The 19,264-nt window shown below is 42.4% G+C and overlaps 2 protein-coding genes across 8 annotated transcripts in view; one reads left to right on the top strand and one right to left on the bottom strand.

Moving 5' to 3' along the window:
• The window catches only part of DCUN1D2 (defective in cullin neddylation 1 domain containing 2), a 66,392-nt gene extending 54,585 nt beyond the window's left edge, over window positions 1-11,807 (bottom strand). Inside the window, exons 1-3 of one of the 3 annotated variants that reach the window (XM_065580994.1) lie at window positions 11,420-11,643; window positions 7,263-7,479; window positions 3,442-3,610 (exon numbers count right to left, since the gene is read on the bottom strand). In XM_065580994.1, coding sequence (XP_065437066.1) covers window positions 3,442-3,610; window positions 7,263-7,479; window positions 11,420-11,422 — 389 coding nt within the window. In that variant the 5' untranslated portion in view covers window positions 11,423-11,643. Of the gene's footprint in view, window positions 1-3,441; window positions 3,611-7,262; window positions 7,480-11,419 lie in introns of all 3 variants that reach the window. The other 2 variants (XM_065580995.1, XM_065580996.1) reach the window with 2 other exon arrangements.
• An 8-nt stretch (window positions 11,808-11,815) lies between these two features.
• TMCO3 (transmembrane and coiled-coil domains 3) overlaps window positions 11,816-19,264 on the top strand; it is a 63,777-nt gene continuing 56,328 nt past the window's right edge. For 4 of the 5 annotated variants that reach the window (XM_065580992.1, XM_065580991.1, XM_005309891.5 and 1 more), the window contains exon 1: window positions 11,816-12,102. The gene's annotated coding sequence lies outside the window, so the exon portion shown is untranslated. The remainder of the gene's footprint in view (window positions 12,103-19,264) is intronic. The other variant, XM_065580993.1, reaches the window with a different exon arrangement.

The raw sequence follows: 19,264 nt of genomic DNA, 5'->3' as shown, positions 1-19,264 counted from the left end.
CAGTACTGGGTTGCGGAACGTAAGGCACTGGGTCGCGGTGGCTCTGGTCAGCACTGCTGACCGGGCTGTTAAAAATCCCATTGGCAGTGCTCCCCGGCGAGGGCAGGCTAGTTCCTACCTATTCTGACACTGTGCTGTACCCTGGAAGCAGCCAGCAGTAGTTCCGGTTCCTAGGTGGGGGGCAGCATGGGGCTCTGTGCACTGCCCTTGCCCTGAGAACTGGCCATTGGGAGCTGGGGGTGGGGGGGAGGGGCAGTGCCTGCAGGTGAGAGCCGTGTGGCGCCGCTTGTGAACCTCTGCCTAGGAGCCGGACCTGCTGCTGGCCGCTTCCAGGACGCAGCGCGGTTCGCGGTGCCAGGACAGGCAGCAGCCTGCCTTAGCACCCCCGCTGCTCTGCTGACTGGGAGCTGCCTGAGGTAACTCCATGCCCCAATTCCCTGCCCCAGCCCTGAGCCCCCCAAAACCTGGAGCCCCTTCTTGCACCCCAAACCCTTCATCCCCAAGCCCTGCTCCAGAGCCTGCAGCCCCAGCCCAGAGCCCTAAACCCCTCCCGTACCCTAACCCCCTACCCCAGCCCAGGACCCCTTCCCACACCCTGAACCCCTCATTCCCAGCCCCACCCCACAACCTATCCCTCTTCTTCAGCTGGGTCGCCAGAAAAAAAGTTTGAAAACCACTGATCTAGCACATTGAAGGTAGTTTTATTTAATTTTTTTTAAATCCTGTTTTTGTGCATTTTAATTGAAATTGAGTATCCACCCAAATAGAGGCTGAGACAAATCACAAGTAAAAAAATTAATCATCATCAAGTAAATAAGAAATATATCATTCACCATTTTCCAACAGAATAAAAAAGTGAACATTAAGAATCTGAATAAATGCAAGTTAAGCAATGCAACTGCTTAAATAAATGTGCACAGATATAGTGAATCTACCTGATTAGCAAAAAGCAGCACAAATTTAGTGAAAAGGCTCTATTTAGTTCCAAATCAACTTGTTTTAATGGTTACCAGCCAATAAGAATAAACCTTTCTTTAAGAAAATAACTGAAGTAAAAATGCAAAACACAATTAAAATAGATTATTTAAACCAAGGTTCCTACTTGCTGATTTAAATAGTTTTGATTTAAATCAATCCTTCCTGCTTAGAAAAATGGAAAAAACGTACACATTCTTTCCCACCTTCATATTGCTACAACCGTTTCCCTAAGGCTTTCACTTCCACTTTTCAACTGACAGCCAAAAGCAATATATACCCCCTACTTCATCAAATATGCACTCAACACAAAGCCTTAACAGTGACCTCATATGCTTTTATATCAACAGATTAAAACATCTGACTATCACACATTCTATGCATCTGGGAAATTATTTTGCCTTAGCCCTACTGAGGTCAATGTTAAGGTTTTGCATTGAAGTGCCAGTTTTAAGCCTGGACACATATTTTTGTGAACCTGCAAGGGTGATGGCTGCCATCTTGGCCAAAACCAGGCATTGAACAGATGACCTCCAGAACTAAAAGCATGCTTGTGCTAAAAAGCCAGGCTCTCAGAGTTGTCACAGACTTGCATCCATAGGTCAACATACACACTGACCAATGGGTGACACAAGCAAAATGTGTAATAAATTACTGAAATGTGAAATGTATATTTTGGCAATTCACGTCATAGTTTACAAATCATAGTTTTCAAAAGTACAAAATTGGTGGTAAAGTGGTCACATGAATCCTGGATTCTATCATTGGTTCTGGGAGGCGTGTGGTGTATAGCAGTTACAGATAGGATTATGAAAACTGATTTAGTCACTCAAAGGCAGTGAATAAGACTGGGTTTTGTCATGTTGGAGACCTAGGTTCTATGCCTGTAATGACTTTGCATAAGCCCTACTAACTTGAAAGGGGAGAGGTAAGAAGAAGCGTGTTCAGTAGCTCTTCCCTTTCTCCCAGGCTGGGGTTCATAGTTTCAATCAATAATATGGGGATTTAAACAAAAGTTAGCAGAGATGAGATTTCAACTCCTGAACTATTTACTTCCATTACTGGGCATCCCTAAAGCAATCAGACAGGAAGAGCAGGCTAATTAGAAAGGATCATTACTGCCATGACTATCTAAGTCAGTAATTATGGGAAAGGAAATCAAGAAAAAGTGCATGATGCTTCAGTGAAATTTTGGTAAAACTCAGATGCACACATTATGCAAATGAGGTATAATCACAGTCAGAAGTGTAGCTTCTTAAAACTCTTTGCTTATTTTACTATAGTTAGCTTTGCAGAAGCAACACAGTCATGAAAGCATGAGCTGGAGTGTACTGTAGCTTATTTAGCTTCAAAATTGTCAGCTAAATTTGAGTTGTAGAAATTTCATCCCACTGGAACATTCAGCTACTACAGTGATAGATGCTTCTGAAATGAAAACAGTTACTAGTAGTGCTGAGAGAAACTGCAGGAATACAGCTCAATTTAGAATTCCTGGTTTAGTGAGACAAATCATTTAAATTTGCAGTTTGAGCAAATCAGCAATGGAAGCCACTCAGTAAAAAATGAATATGGAACCACACAATACCACTTTTCACAAAATCATTTTTCAGACTATATAACAAATTTACCTAATTGGAGTGGCAATATAGTATAGTGGAAAGGTCACTGAACTGGGAGTCAAAAGACCTGGATTCTATTCCCAGCCATGCCAATGACTTGCTATGTAATCTTCAGCAAGTCATTTCACCTCTGTTTCTGTTTACATTTTGCTTACGCTGTAAGCTCTCTGGGGACAGGTATTGTCTTTTTATTATGTGTTTGCACAGTGCCTACCATAATGGGGCTCTGGTCCATGACTGGGGTTCCTAGGTGCTACCTTATACAAATAACTACAGCTGGAGTTCTTAAGTTTAATATCACGGAAATATTTATTTTAATCTAATTAGACCATTAGCAGATATTTAGAATGTTGCTATTGCCGCATTCTAGCAAAAATACTAACTTCTGGGATTCATGGTCCATAAAGGTGGAATAAAGAGAGAACACTTCACAGAACTTGGTACAGCAACTATCATACAAATAAAAGGGAAAGACATATGGTGAAGGAAAAACTAAGAGGAAACTGAAATATAGAAGTATTTTCCTACTAGCTATGGTGAGTGAGGAAACGGCAAAGAATCAGACAAATTAAGAGGAGATGTGAAGAAAAGACATTATTAAGATAAATACCCAGAACAAGTGAACAAAAATGCACAAACAAACTTAGAAGAAAGTGACAGGGGGAATGTAGACTGGAGAAGTGGAGACTGGAGAGTAAGTCAATTCAGTCTAAATTAAGGATAGCACGGAGCAAATCCATGGAATGTTTTAAAAGCTTGACGTCTGATCCAGCTTTCCATTGACTTCAGTCGGAGTTGGCTCAGGCCCTAAAAAGTTTTTAACTACGAAGAAAACTGATACACTCACCCCAACTCTGTCATGCCATCTACAAATTCCTTTTTACTGAATTCACATTGAGTGGCTGCCCTGAACTTCCATGCTATGACCAAGACGCTGATACTGGCAGGGTCCAGGCTTAAATCATCACAAAACTGCTGAATTCCATCAATACCAATTTTATTTTCATCCTGTGGGTCTGCAGTCAAAAATATAAAAAGTATTACAAAACATATTAAAAACTTTCCTACAGACTAATGATCTGAACAGTTTTGATATGCTGCAGTGCAGAAGCTATTGTACGAGTACTTCTCAAATATATTCATTCTTAATTAGGACATCAATTTGAAATCTAGTCTATTTCAAAAAGTGAGTTAAAAGGTATATCTTCCAAAGACCCCCTGCCAATTTTTGTGGTTTTTTAAATTATTTTTAAAAATAATGATTACCCCTTAGATATTTTCCCCTTCTCCCCATTGCTGTGTGAAAGCCCCACAAAAACAATAGGTGGAACTGCCTAACTATAGGGAAGAAATACTGAAATTGATTATACTCAGAGTGCTATAATATGCACAAGTAGATAAGGCATTTGCTGGTTAGAACACTACAACAGGTGAAGGAGAAACACCAAATTTAGCTACAGATTCTTTTTCCTGGTAGTGATGTATGAGAAGAGAAGAACTTAAATCTCAGAGCCCAGGATTAATTTGGGAGGCTGGAAGTGAGGGGGTATTTTTTTTGTTAGTTTGTTTTAAATACTTGCAAAGTGACCAAATCAATGAGACACAATGTTTATTTAGTGCCTAGCACAACAGGCCTCAACCTAGATGAGACCACTCAGCACCACTGTGACGTACATAACTGTTTAATAATAAGTGGTTACCACTTAGGATAGAACCACACATTGTAATTGCCAGTGTCAGTTTATGTCACAACCATAATTATAAAAATTTAATATGGAAAACTAAATCTAACAAAAAACCCCAAACAAACAAAACCCCCAAACAAATCCTTCATGAAAATTATATTGGATTTTTAATTAGTCTGACCCTAAGAAATGATTAAAAAGAAGCAGTTACTGTACTGTTTCTGGGTAGATAACTCATCATAGTTAGTACAGTACAGGCATGGCAACTATTTTATTTTGCTATAGAACAGCAATTACACTATAATGCAGGATTCTCTTAAAAATGTACGATGGTTACACACAAGTAGTAACTTCAAAGTTACCCTTCTATTTTTCATATACAATATGTACTACTCAAAATACAGAACTGTTTTCCCCAAATTTAAATGCAACAAGTCATAAGTTTTTCTTTAATTACAATAGCTTACTATATTACAGCTACAGTTAAAATGCAACTGAAATATTCTTTTAAGTTTGATATTTTGGATAACTAATTGGTATAGACTTCAACTGTTCAGTCCTTTATTAGACCCTGATCCTGCAATCTGATCAGACTGCAAGATCAGGGCCTTAAAATGCAGCTTCATTTTAACATCGCTTTGGTTTCCCAGAGGTTTCTGAATGACTAAAGATTAAAAGTAGCCAATAATTAAATAAGGACTTGATGCAGCAGTTACTACTTGCTTATCTTTCTCCCGGGTGTAATTCCACTGAAATTGATGGAACTAAGTGTTGGAGGAAAGAGTAAAGCTATCTAGTGTGTTGTAAGGATCAGGCTCCAAGAGAATATCTTGATTTATTAAGTTTTAAAATTATTCTTATAATATTTCCAGTGAAATTTTGTCTCCAGTGAAGCCAATGGTAAAACTCCCACTGGCTTCAAAGAAGACAAGATCCCACTCTTAGTGTTATTATTCACAATACACCTCTACCTCGATATAACGCTGTCCTCGGGAGCCAAAAAATCTTACTGCGTTATAGGTGAAACCACATTATATCGAACTTGGTTTGATCTGCTTGAGTGCGCAGCCTCGCCCCTCCAGGGGCGCTGCTTTACCGCATTAGATTTGAATTTGTGTTATATCAGGTTGCATTATATCAGGGTAGAGGTGTATCTGGGCAACTGAGGGAATAATAAAAACGAACATGCATTGATTTGATTTGGATGTTACTCACTAAAAAAGCAAAAAACACAAACGATAGTACAGTTGGACAATGAAAGATGTGTCATCTCACATTTCAAACATGATGCCATCTACACATTTTTCTTTAGGTTCTATAAACAAACCCTTTCTAAGGGCTTAAAAAGGAACTTTGGCCAGGCAGCTAAGGTACAAAGTTTAGTTTCTGTTTAACAAAAAAAAAAAAAAAAAAAGATGTTTAAAAATACTAATATGAATAGAAACTCTTTCATGATAAATTTTTCCCTTATTAATTTATCTGAAAATTTGTTTAGATTTACATATATCCTTACAGCCTTTTCAGTCCTAACAATGTTGCAATATTGTGTTGATGCATGAAAACAACAAAACTGACTAGACTATTTTCTTTCAACAAACTGAAATGAAGTAGAAAAGTAAACAGCACAAATAATGAAAGCTAAATAAGATTCATAAAATTCCTTCAGTATTCAAGTATAGGTAACCGTTCAGAATGTAAATATTTATATATTTTTAACCTCAGCTTCCTTTAAAATTGGCAAACAAAAGCCAAGGACTGATATAAATAAAAGCAAAATTAAACCAAGTAAGTGGTTTAGTAAACTTCTACAAGTACACACAAATGTTCCAGTTTTGCCTCAATCTCTGTGCTCATACAACTCAATGCAACCTTATGTTTTTAAAATGAAATTTTGAAGATCATCTGTCTGTAATATGGAACAAGCCTTTATGGTGTTTAAAACCTTTCAAAATAGTGTAGTTATTAATATGAAAGAGACTAATGTACATACAAAGCAATTCTGGCAAAAATCATAACCATATAGTAGGTTTAAAAAGGATTCAGACTAGACAAAAGTCTGGTCAAATATCCATTTAAAAAAATGTCTAGATGAAGATTTAGATTTAAGCAACAGATAGTAATGATTCAGAGCTGCTTCATTCTATTCAATAAACATTTACATGCATTAATATAAAATATTAACATTTCAAAAGGAGCTCTTACACTGGATCACGTCAATTCTTACACTTCCATGGCCATTTTTTCCCCTTTTATTTTTCCTCTTCTTTTAAACACTACCATAAAATAAAAAAGAAATGGAAAATAAAACACAACTCCACCTTTAATTCACTTCCTTGTGAGTATGTTTTTCCTAGCATATCTAAACAGCAGGTGATCTGGCATATCATTTATGATGTAATATGCAAGCACAAAGGGTAAATTAAGGATGGAGTTTCAACCTTAATTCTGAGTTTCCTTGCTTAATACTGTTATCAGACCCTTTCTTGTAGCTGAAAGTGTTCTTGTGGTTTAAAATAAAAGATTACCCCCTTTTATCTCAACTATACTTAAACATTTAATAGAGAAATTACAGCCATAATTTTACCATGCAAAGTAACATCACATACGAAAATTCCTTAACAGATTTCATGGACAAGAGATCAAATACTGTGCATAATGTGCTTGTACAGAGCCATGGTCAAGTCCATAAGTAACTGATCTTAGTCTATTTTTTTTTCTAACTTCATATGCAGTCCTTCCTATTGTTAAGGTGATTTATACTTTATAAAACAAAATTTTGGACTTCCATAGGGAACATAAGACATGCAAGAAGAAGAAGGAAAAAAAACAGCCTTACATTCCAGAGAGTCTCCTATTACAGCTACATACAGATAGAAAATTAAAAGTAGGATATTGCATTAGCAGTCTTAAAAGATGTTATCAGTGGCAAAAATTTAAAGTAGAAACGTAATTGAAATGAAATAGTTAAAAGAGTGATCCTTACCTTTGTACCGGTTATACAATTGTTCTAATTTCTTTCTGTCTATTGAATTTTTCATGGATTCTTTGTAGTACAAGTCTGGGTTCTGGAAGTAGTTGTCTGTTGCCACTTCTAGTTTCCACTCATTCTGCATTAAGCAATATATAGCAGTCCTTTCACCAGCCTGGGTAAATGCCATAAACTGGCGGACCTTGTCCTTCTGAGACGATTTAAGCTTATGCTTTGGGATGCAAAAGAAGCAGGAAAGCCAATGAAGCTAATCCAGAAGTTTGTTTCAGCATTCTACTACTAATACCTATCTTTTAAAGGGGTTTAGTTTTCTTGGTGTGTGACAAGTTTCACTTCAGAATTAAAGGAAGACAAAGCCTTGCTCTTCTGCAGTTAAAAAGACAGCACTTCTGGAAACTGAAATGACAGCATCTGTATGTACATTTTAGTCGCAAATATTCTGGCAACAATAAATTCAAATTTGTGTTCCTGCTCACGTAAACAAAATTGTTTTGTATGAAAATTGTTTGATCTCCAGGTATTCAGAATTATTTGATTAAAAACTCTAAAATACTACTGTTATGACAATTGGGTCTATTCGCTGAAAAAAAGTCTATTATTAATGATAAAATATGTTTCAAAGGTATGAGTCATACAAAAATCAGAGATTCTGTAAATAAAGGCCTTGAGAAATATCTAAAAAGTTTAACAGTTGACTTAAGATTTTTCCTAATTAATTTCTAGTGCTAGTGAACAATAGTGTTTTCCAGTTGATTATTTAAGGCAATTAAAGTTACAAAGCACTTTTCAATTTTAACACTGGGAACTTGTTCACTGTTGCTTTCAGAAAAAGTGAGCTCAAAAGGAAATAAAACTGATAAAGAAGCCAAGCAAGAGATTCACTCAATATTATGAGTTTACAAAAAGTTTTTGTAAATCTAATCAAAAGCTTTAATATGTTCTGACAATAAAAGAGATGTTTATATTAACCAATGTAATTGGTTACTTTTATTCAGTAGAAAATAGGGTTTATAGGAACCATGAAATGTTTTTCTCAATGGCAATGAGTTGCGGCAAACCATAGCTCTATGTTCCCAGTGGATACTTCTGGAGAATACAGGAGTTGGAGGAAAGAGGTTTGAAAGAGGGCAAAAATCTGCTACCAATGTGTTTTACCATTATTCTCTGTTGTACATAAAGTAACTTAAAAAAAAAAAATCAAACTCTCTTTGGGTTTCAATACATCTTTTTTACTCATCATAGTTAGTACAGTACAAGTTATGTTTCTGGGTAGATAACTAAGTTATCTGGGTAAACACTTCATAATTTGCTCACCCTAGTATTTAACAACAGTGTAAAGTGACCCATTGACTTGCTAATACCTAATTATTAGAACAAGCTTTTATAATGTATTCTACTGCACACAGGGCCGGCTCTGGCTTTTTGGCCACTCCAAGCAAAAAAACAAAAACAAAAAACGGGGTGGCCAGAACGGCAAAGCAAAAAAAAACCTGCGGCGCAGCTGGAGCGCGGGTGCAGGGGGACTGGCTGGAGGGAAAGGGAGTGGACGGGAGAGAGAGAGAAGGGGGCAACCAGGGCTACAACAGCGGCGCTGCCACACGGCCCCTCCCGCTGCGCCACCTCCTGCCGCCTGCCGCAAGGGCTCCGCTCCGGTCGGCGGGGAGGGAAGGAAGAGGACTGCCCTGCAGGGCACTCTGGTTCTCCATGCCGCCGCTCCCTACAGGGCGGCCGGAGCGGAACAAGAACAACAACAACAAGCTGCTGTGCCGCCCTAGGATTGGGCAGAATGCCGCCTCCAACAATCTGCCGCCCCAAGCACCAGCTTGCTCAGCTGGTGCCGGCCCTGACTGCACATCACTGTTTCATGTTCAATGTGACACTACAGTTTAAATATACATACATCTTCTACTCCACCCTTAACTCTTTTATACACTCTACATATAGTCATATCATTAAAAGATTATTGCAGATGATATAAGACAAGAAGTGCATCATATGCACAAGAAAGGGACTTTGTTCTTTCCTTCATAAATTTATTTTCTAAATATTGAAAAAATACAAAAAAGAATACTCATAAAATGGGAACAACTTTATAGCCACAGAAATAATTGCAATTGATTTTTCAAAGGAAATGTTAAATTATCTTTGTTGTTTCCCTACTGGAGATATTGTGTACATCTATTTATATTTTAAAAAATCCTAAATTTTTCTTGAAGTAGAAATATAAGAAATTTTTCTACAATAAAATCTTGTACATTTAAACAAGAGTCTTTCTAAGTTACAATTAATTTAGTGTTGGGTGACTTCATGATAGGAATCTGTAATATAACTTTTAGTTGTCATGGTTGTTAGAGACAACGTGGGTGAGGTAATATCTTTTATTAGACCAACTTCTGGTGGCGAAAGATACAAGCTTTCACCACTAGAAGTTGATCCAATAAAAAAATATTACCTCACCCACCTTGTCTCTCTTGTAGCCATGTTGTCCCAGGATATTACACGCAAACTACAAGTTATGTCATATATATAAGGTCTATGAACTTCAAGTAACCTGTCTCTTTTCTGCTTCAAAAGGACAGAGATAGTAAAGATGATCATTCACTTCACCTTTCTGCCAATGCAGAATTGTTCTCCAAAACACAGTTTAAGTCCCATTTAAATTACATACATGAACAGATTCTTTATTTTTAAAAAAGATACATAGAAATCATTTTTTCTAGCATGTCTTCTTTCTAAATGATCGCAACATAGTATGTATATTTTGTAATAGGTCACAATGAGGTGAAATACTTTATGTACTCTGACTTGAAAAGTACAATCTGCCACATCACCACCAAAATTCTAAAAATTGTTAAAATATATCACCTATTTAAAACAGATGTTGCAAGCTGAGGCCTAATTCGGACTCTTTCCGAAATAGCTTTGATCACCTTTTAATTAATTGTAAATTCCTGTTACTTTTCTGGGATTTCCAATTATGTTCTTGCACAGCAGTGATAGGGCCTTGGAATGTTGCTCAGTGGGACATAAACCTGCTTTCTTTTGCATGAACATATATTTCCCCTATAATCAGTCAAATATTTATTCCAATAACAATCTATATATGCATTTCTATTTTGCCAATCATAATCACATCGAGGTGCCCAAATACAATTTAAGCTTTGGTATTAACCTGATAGGAGTTTCCCAGTGCAATGGATTTGTACTCGCTAGGCTGACTTTTTTTGGGGACTGTGGTGGGCTAGAAGAAAATTTGCCAGCTTAACTAGTGGCGCCTCCCCTGAGGAAAATGACAATACCCTTCTTTGACAACAATTTATGGAGTCACGGTTGTGATTTCACAGTTAGAGCTGAAAGAGGGTTTCCAATTTCCATATTATGGATGATTATTCATTCTCGTCTAACTTTCTTTCCTTAAAAAACAACAACACTGAGCAAGTCCGTGAGGAACGAGAGTGGCGCAACCACTCCAAGTGATGGGAGGGGGGGGGGGGAGTTTCCCTGGAGCTCCCTAAACCACCTTCCCCAAGCTCAGCACAGACACGTGCAGCACAAATGCAAGACACCCCATAAGCCGACTTAAATCCTCCCTTCCCCCCGACCCCAGCAGGGAGCTCCTCGCTGCTTCCCAAGGCCCTGCAAACTCCCAACCCCCGAAACCTGTGCAGCCCAATTCCGCTGGGGGCGGCGGCCTGGGCCGGACCCCACCCTCCCAAAAGACGGACACCGGGACAGGGGGGGAAAGGAGGGACTCGGCTCCAGCCTCCTGCCTTGGAAGCCCAAAGCCCAAAAAAGGGCAAGTACGTGCCGCTGCTCCCAGACTCAGCTCCCAAAATACCCACAGCGTCGCTCCACCCCCCTCCATGGGACCCTCCCGGCCGGGCGCCTCACGCCGCGGGCTCTGCCCCCAGCTCCCCGGGACCCTCACTACCCCCCCCCCCCCGGCCCTGGCGGGGCCCTCCCTCTCCGCGCTTCTGTCCCTCTCCCTCCGGCCCCCCGCCCGGTGACCTTCCCTCCGCCGACCCCGCAGCAGGAAACACGGCTCCGCGCTGGCAGGGGCGGCGGGCGCTGTCCCCCCACGGCGCCCCCTCCGGGCAGGGCCGCGGCGCCGGGATCGGGAGAAAGGGGGGTGGGGGCATTTTCCCACCTACCATCTTATCCCCGGCGCTTTGACCAACTTCACTGCCCAGCGCCGCCGCCTCCTGCGCAGGCGCGCACCGGTTCTCCTCAGCCACCTATCGCTGAGCGGCGCCGGCAAGCGGGCCCTGGGTCCCGGCCGCCTCTCTGGGAGCAGCAGTCCCCGCCTCGTCGCCGCGCCACAGGCACTGGAAAGTCGGCGCCCGACTGGAGGGGCACAGGGGACTACATCTCCCATGATGCACCGGGCTGACGAGCCGGAGACTGTTACCCACCGTGCACCGCGCCGGCGAGTCGGGACTACATCTCCCAGAGAGCACTGCGCGCAAAAGGGGGTGGCAGTTTGCTGACAGGGCGATCTAGGAACTACAAATCCCATGTGATATTGCGCTTAAAGGAGCCGCATCTGCACTCAGCAACCGGTACAAAGGGAGGTAGCGGCTTGGCAGCTGGCGATGTCGTCATTTTTCACCAGGGGGCTGTTGAGTCAGGCGCCCAATAGGAGCAGGGATAACGGCACGCGGCACCACCCCGGCTCCCTGGGAGTGGCCTCCCCCGTTGGCTCGCCCGCCCGCGGCTCCTCCCGCTGCAGGTGAGCCGGGCGGATGGAGGCAGCGGCAGCCGGAGCCTAAAGCGGCCACCTCGCCCCAACCGGGCCTCGAGAGCCCGCGGCACCCGGATTGGCCGCCGCCCTGAGGTAGGAGCGGGCCGGGCCGGGCCGGTTACTCCTGCGCCGGGAGGGCGGAAGGGGGGTGACCCGGATCCTGCAGCTGCGAGCGGGTTCCCCGCTCTTACGGGGCACCGGGCCGAGTCACTCGCAAGTGACAGCGAAAAGCGGGGCTGCTGGGCCGGGACAGGTGGGGGCATCCCGCCCTGGAGAGACTTCGAGACGCACAGCCCATGTTCCTGCTGCGACCCCCTCCCGGGTCAGCTCCCCCACCCCGGAGAGGCCGTGAGACGACTCAGAGCGCAGCTTCTCCCCCTCCGTGGGGAGAGACCGTGACACACAGCGCAGCCCCCCTATCCCCAAGAAACCGTGAGACCTACACATAGAGACACCATGAGGGAGACAGCACAGCTCCCCTACCCCAGAGAGACCGTGACACACACACAACAGCTCTGCCCCCCCCCCGCCGCACCCCAGTCCTGAGCCTCCTCCCAGAACCCTGTACCCCCTCCTGCATCCCAACCCCCTGCCCCAGCCCTGACCCCTTCCCAGACTTTGCACCCGTCATCTCCTTCTGCATCCCAACACTCTGTCCTAGTGTGGAGCCTCCTCCCACACTGTGAACACCCTGGCCCCAGCCGAGAGCCTTCACCCCCTCCTGAACCCTAAATCCCTGCCCCAGCCTGGTGAAAATGAGTGAGGGAGAGCAAGTGATGGGAGGGGGAGATGGAGTGAGCAGGGTGGGGTTTTGGGGAAAGGGCAGGGTAGATCTTGGGTTGCCCTTACATTCAAAAAGTGATCCTGTGCAAAAAGGGTTGGAGACCACTGTTGTAATGGAAAACCACAAACTTTTGCTCCTTTCCTTATCTCTAGATAGAGTGAAACTGTATAGGACATGGCAAAATCTCTTTCAGATATATCCAGAAGGGAAAAGTTGTCCTCTTCACACATGTGCGGGAATAGATTTATAACAAAACCAGCCAAATCCTCCCCAAACACTGGTTTAAAATCTGTTCCCAGTGAAACAGTTTGTTATGCTACCTATCCCGGTATGTCCCCCACACATCCCAGTCTCCTCCAGAATTAGTGATACTTGATAGCTTTGTCTCTTCAGAAGTTCACATTCCTTAATGGGATGATTTCTCCTGTTCACTCCCATATGGGCAACTTAAGCCCTGACCTTGTAAACACTTATGCATATGTTTAATTTTACTACTAAACATGGCCACTGTTGGAGACAGGATACTGGACTAGCTGTACTGTTTCCAGTATGGTTGTTCTTATGTTCTTGACTGAACATCAACAGTTTCTTCTTATAATTTTGGCTGGATTGTTATAGGATCTTCTCGGCACTGTAGAGGGTCTTCTCTGTCCTACCTTAGTCTTTCATTACTTACATTCAAATAAAACTCGTAATTAAATTCCACACTATATGCTACGATTAAGACATTATAGTTGATGAATTAAATATTCAAAATTAAGGCAATGCTCCTTTTTTCATATGACTTAAAATATGGTGTCTCAGTATAATAAGATTTACAAATTCAGTTGGTAATATTTATTTTTAAATAAAGCAAGGGAATTCCATACAAAGGACTATGGTTAATGTAACTTTAGTTTTGAGAATCTAAACACTCAGATCATGAAAGGCAGAGTAAAGTTTGAATGCTTATTCCATTCCCTTTGCGTATGCCTCAAAATATAGGATTTCTTCATGTTTTTAAAACTATTTTTCTGATGTTTTCTAAATTTTTGAGGGGGAAAGCTACCCTGCAGTGAATTGTAACATGAAATTTCAGAGTAGCTTATTTTAGTAGTATAGACTGTTGAGAGTTAGGCTTATAACTGGGTGATAAACTGAACCTTAACTATGGAGTAGCTACTATCATTCCACTGCAGTGTATTAACTGATCAGTAATTTATATTGTGCTTTTTAAAAAAAAAAAAAATCCCTGTCATTAGCTCTTTGAAAAATCTTCTAACATATTTGGTTCATCCTACCTCCATGGTGGGTTGGCCTATGAATTTCAAATCCATTTTGTTGGCTATGATGCCCCATTAATGTGTGTGGCTTGGTATTTTTGTTTGGTTTTGGTGTTTTTTGTGTTTGAGGTGTTAGTGAAAGTACTACAAAGATATATTAAGTAGGAAGGGAAAGAGCTAGTGAAGGTCTCATTAGAGCAATGATATAAGTCCCTGTTCAGAAAAGAATTCCTATTCAGGATAGCACTTAAGCATAGGCTTAACTTTTAGCCTGTGCACAAGTATCTTTGACTTAATGCTTACTTGCTGTCCTGAAACAATGCCATAAAGAAAAGGCCATGGACTAGTGGGCAGGGTCTTTTGGGGGAGAGGTGGTTGTGACACTTCCTAGGGTTGTAAGGCACCTCACTATCACCTGCCCTTAACGTGAGGAAGCCTTGTCTGTGCCTGCAATGGGTCAGCTCCCCAACTGCAGTGGCCATGGGCAACACAGGCACTTACCTCTAGGCCTAGCAGGCCCTGCTGTTGCTTTACTGCAGAGGCCTCCAAAGTGTGGGGTGTGCCCCCATAGGAAGGTATGAAGGACCATCTGGGGGGGCGCAGCGGGATCCAGGCCAGTCTGCACAGAGACTGGGAGGGAGCATCACCCATCCCCTCCTAGCCACCAGTTCTGCTGTTATCTGGGACCAGGATTGGGGGGCAAGGCTGGGAGTGGAATTGCACCTGGCCACAGGCCTAGCTGCCAGCCCCCACCACAGCCCGGCTGCGCCCTAGACCCACGCCCAGCGGCAGCCCCGGCCTTGGTCCCCTTACCCATGTCTGTGTCCACATCTTCCCCTGCCCCATCACAGCCCCGGCTCGGGGAAGGCAAGACAGGGGTAAGAGGGTGTGACCCTCAAAAGTTTGGGGACCACTGCTTTACAGGTTAGTGATTGGCACACTTCAACATTTGAGCCCCCCGCCCCCAGGCATCTCCCTAGCATGTCCAGCCCCTGGTCCACTGGACACTTCAGTATTCACAGATTTGCTGCTTCCAAAGTAACGGTACACCCCAGCTATCCAGTTCCACCCCCGGTCATGTTTCTGCTTAACACACCGCAGTTAAATGTGTTTATAATGAAATCAAGTATTACGTTTATTTAAGAAAGCACAGAGTCAAATAGTAGCAAGTAGAAGTACTGGAAACAAATGGTTATGTATAAAATAAAATCATAACACACGTTAGAGCCTAGATTTCATAAACAAGGTACTCTTCTGTCTTGTAAAGTATTGCTCACCCAAAATCTTCACAGCTAGGATGGCTGTGACCCTCCTTTCATGACACACTCTGTTTGTCTCCTAGGTGAAAGACCCGATATGTCTCTTTCATTGCCAGATATACCAAAACAATCCTTCATCTTTACTCATAAACAGAGCACCCCTCTGCTGTTCCTGTAGGTTTCCTCTCTTGTAGATTTCACAGTCTCTTATTTAGACCCCAGCTAAGTATGCAAATAGCATACAGTGTGAGGCATACAATACCCATCTCTCCATCTGGCCATTTTGAGTATCTGTAACCTCCTGCCTGAAAGGGACATTTCTGAGGTTTATCACCTCCTGGTGACTTGCCATAACTCCAAGAGTTTAAGAGCATAATTTTCAGTATAGATACATAACTCCTTTAAATTTTATCTGTACATACATTTCACAATGATTGTGACAAGAATGGCCATACTGGGTCAGACCAATTATCCATCTAGCACAGTATCCTGTCTTCTGACAGTGACCAATTCCTCTGAAGCACCTGGGAATGAACAGAACAGGTAATCATTAAATGATCCATCCCTTGTTGTCCACTCCCAGATTCTGGCAGTGAGAGGCTAGGGACACTCAGAGCATGGGTGTGATGTTCCCCTCTGGTATTATCTGGACTGGTGATCTGCTAGGTCACTCCAATCCTTGACTCTGGGAGCCAGCCTTACCCTGCTCTGAGAACCCCCACTCCTGGGCTGTTCACACACATCCTCTGGCATGTAAGCTGCTCCCAGCTACTTGCAACCGAATGACGCTAGCCAATATCTCAGACACAATCCTACAACCCTCTGTCTTGCAGTGTCAGTTATGCCCGCTGGACACTGCAAGCTTATATGAGTTTGACATTTTAACAAAGAAATGGATATATACCAGGCTTGCTATCCCAAGGGGAGTCTCTGACATACTTCTACCTGAAACAGTGCATTTGGTTTGAATAAACAAATTTATTAACTATAAAAGAGATTTTAAGTGATTATAAGTCCATGCACAACAAGTCGGATTTGGTCAAATGAAATAAAGCAAAATGCATTCTAAGCTGATCTTAACACTTTCAATGTCTTTACAAATTTAGATGCTTCTCACCACAGGCTGGCTGGTTGCCCTTCAGCCAGGCTCTCCCCTTTGATCAGTGCTTCAGGCACTTGGTGTGGTGTCTGTAGATGTAGGTGGAAGAGAGAGAGTGAGAGCATAGCATAGCAAATGTCTTTCCCTTTTATCATGTCCTTTTCTTCCCTCTTGGCTTAGTGCCCCCCCCACGCCCTTCAGAGTCAGGTGAGCATCACCTCATCGCAGTCCCAAACTGACCAAAGGAAGCAGGGTGACTGACTTGAGAGTCCAACAGATCCTTTGTTGCTGCCTAGACCAGTGTCCTTTGTTCCTGTGAGGCTGGGCTGAGTTTGTCTCATACCTGCCCTGATGAGGTGTGAACTGCCCTTCTGCTCTTGGAGAGTTTTTTTTGCCTGGGCTTGCTTTAAGCCATGAGGACACGTTTTCAGCCTCATAACTATATACATGAAATAACAACCTATAACATTACTATAACAATGCTCAGCGCATCATGAGTCTTCCAAAGACACCGACATGACAAACTTTGCATTGGATACCACACAACCATTTTATAAGGATGAACATGGGGGTGTAGGGTGTTTGGTGAGCTATTGGGGCCCTACTGAATTCACAGCCATGAAAAATGCATCATGGACCATGAAATCTGGTCTCCCCTTGTGAAATCTAGTCTTTTGAGTGCTTTTACCCTATACTATACAGATTTCACAGGGGAGACCAGCATTTCTCAAATTGGGGGTCCTGACCCAAAAGGGAATTGCAGGGGGGTCATGGTATTGCCACCCTTACTTCTATGCTGCCTTCAGAGTTGAGTGGAGAGCAGCAGCTCTTGGCTGAGCGCACAGGCCTGAAGACAGTGCCCTGGCAGCAGCAGTGCAGAAGTAAGGGTGGAAATACCATACCATGCCATCCTTACTTCTGTGCTGCTGCTGGTGGCGACTCTGCCTTCAGAGCTGGGCTCCTGGCCAGCAGCTGCCACTCTCCAGCTGCCCAGCTCTGAAGGCAGTGCCGCCACCAGCAGCTGCACAGCAGTAAGGGTAGCAGCACTGCAACCCCCCCCCCTACCATAACTTTGTGACATCCCACCCCCCCAACTCCCTTTTGGGTCAGGACTCCTACAATTAAAATACCATGACATTTCAGATTCAAATAGCTGAAATCATGAAATTTATTATATTAAAATTGTATGACTGTGAAATTGACCAAAATGGACCATGAATTTGGTAGGACCCTAGATATTATGAATATATCTGACCCAGAGGATCCCTGTAAAACCCTATGCCCCTCCTGTGCCCTCTGTCAGTTGACAACAAGAGATTGCTGAGTCACAGTGGGTCACTCCTTTCCAGTTCAGGGAAGAAACAGAATTTGGATCTGAAAAGCAATAGACACTGGGAAACAGATCATTTTGCTTACATAGAAGGTCTTTCTGCCTACTAGTGTCTTTAAGTTAAGGAGTTGGGATTTTCCCTCCCCCTCTTTTTCTTGACTTAAGCAAACCACCCTTTGTTTGCTGTTCTGCTCTTTATTCTTTGGACCCGGTCTTGAGGGTTTATAGTGAGCAATTAAGGAATGTAGGCAGTGTTAAATGGCTGGATCTCTTAACTGTTCAATTCCAGACCAACGTTTTAAATGTATTAGAGAGACAAGGTGGGTGTGGTAGTATCTTTTATTGGACCAACTTCTGTTGGTGAGAGATACAAACTTTCGAGTCACACACAGCTCTTCTTCTGACCTGAAGAAAAGCTCTGTCTTGCTCGAAAACTTCTCTCTCTCTCACCAACAGAAGTTGGTCCAATAAAAGATATTGCCTCCCCCACCATGTCTCTCTAATATCCTTGGACTGATACAACTACATCATTTGAAATGTATAGCAGGGTTTTTTTAAGTATATATTTTGGAGAGGTGTTAGCTGGACTCCATTACTTTCATAGGTTATGGCTACACTAAAGAGCTTACAGCGGCACAGCTTAATTGCTCCAGCCCCTGCGAGCGGTGGTAGCTGTGTCAGTAGGAGAAGTTTTCCCCACTGACATAGCGCTGTCCACACCAGTGCTTAAATTGGCATAAGTTATGTCATGGAGGAGGGTGGCTAATTCACACCCCTGAGTGACATAATTTAAGTCGAGTTAAACTGTAGTATAGCCTTAGCCATAGTAATTCTTTCCACTAATTTTTTGTTTTTGTTTTTTCTTTTGGAATATAATACCCAGGTCCACCCACCAATTTTAAGACCCTTCATTGGCTTCTTCTCTTCCTATTAATCAAATCAAGTTTCTCATCCTTGTTTTCAAAGTGCTTCACAGCTCAGGTCCTTCCTACATCTCCACTCATCTCTATTCACTCACTCAAGACACATGTCTACCTATGCTCTTCATGTCCTCTTACTCTCAAACTCCTCTTTGTGCCATATTTCGTGATGCTGCTACCTGGAGCCCCCACTCCCTGACTCACTATATTACATCCACAGCTATTCATCTTTCAAGCTCCTTAAACATTTGTCTTCCAAATGGTCTTTAAACTCTAGTCCTATTGGCAATCTTTCTCTGGTTTAAAAACAGAATAAAAAAAAATGACAAACAGATTTTTGTGTGTGTGTGTGTGTGTGTAATATATATATATATATATATATATATATATATATATATATATATATATATATATATATATATATATATATAAATATAAAACATAAACATTCATTTCACAGGCTCTGACCGTGTTAATTATTTGAACAACAATTTTGGTTTTGTGATTTTAATCATCTCAGATCTGCTGCTGCATGCAAGGTCAGCGTCTAATATTAGGACATCTATACTGTTGGGAGTGAAGGCATGCTTTCGGCCAGATA

Source organism: Chrysemys picta, chromosome 1, assembly GCF_011386835.1.
Source record: "Chrysemys picta bellii isolate R12L10 chromosome 1, ASM1138683v2, whole genome shotgun sequence".
Classification (NCBI taxonomy): domain Eukaryota; kingdom Metazoa; phylum Chordata; order Testudines; family Emydidae; genus Chrysemys; species Chrysemys picta.
Note: the sequence above shows the minus strand (reverse complement) of the source record. Positions and strands in the feature narration are given on the sequence as shown.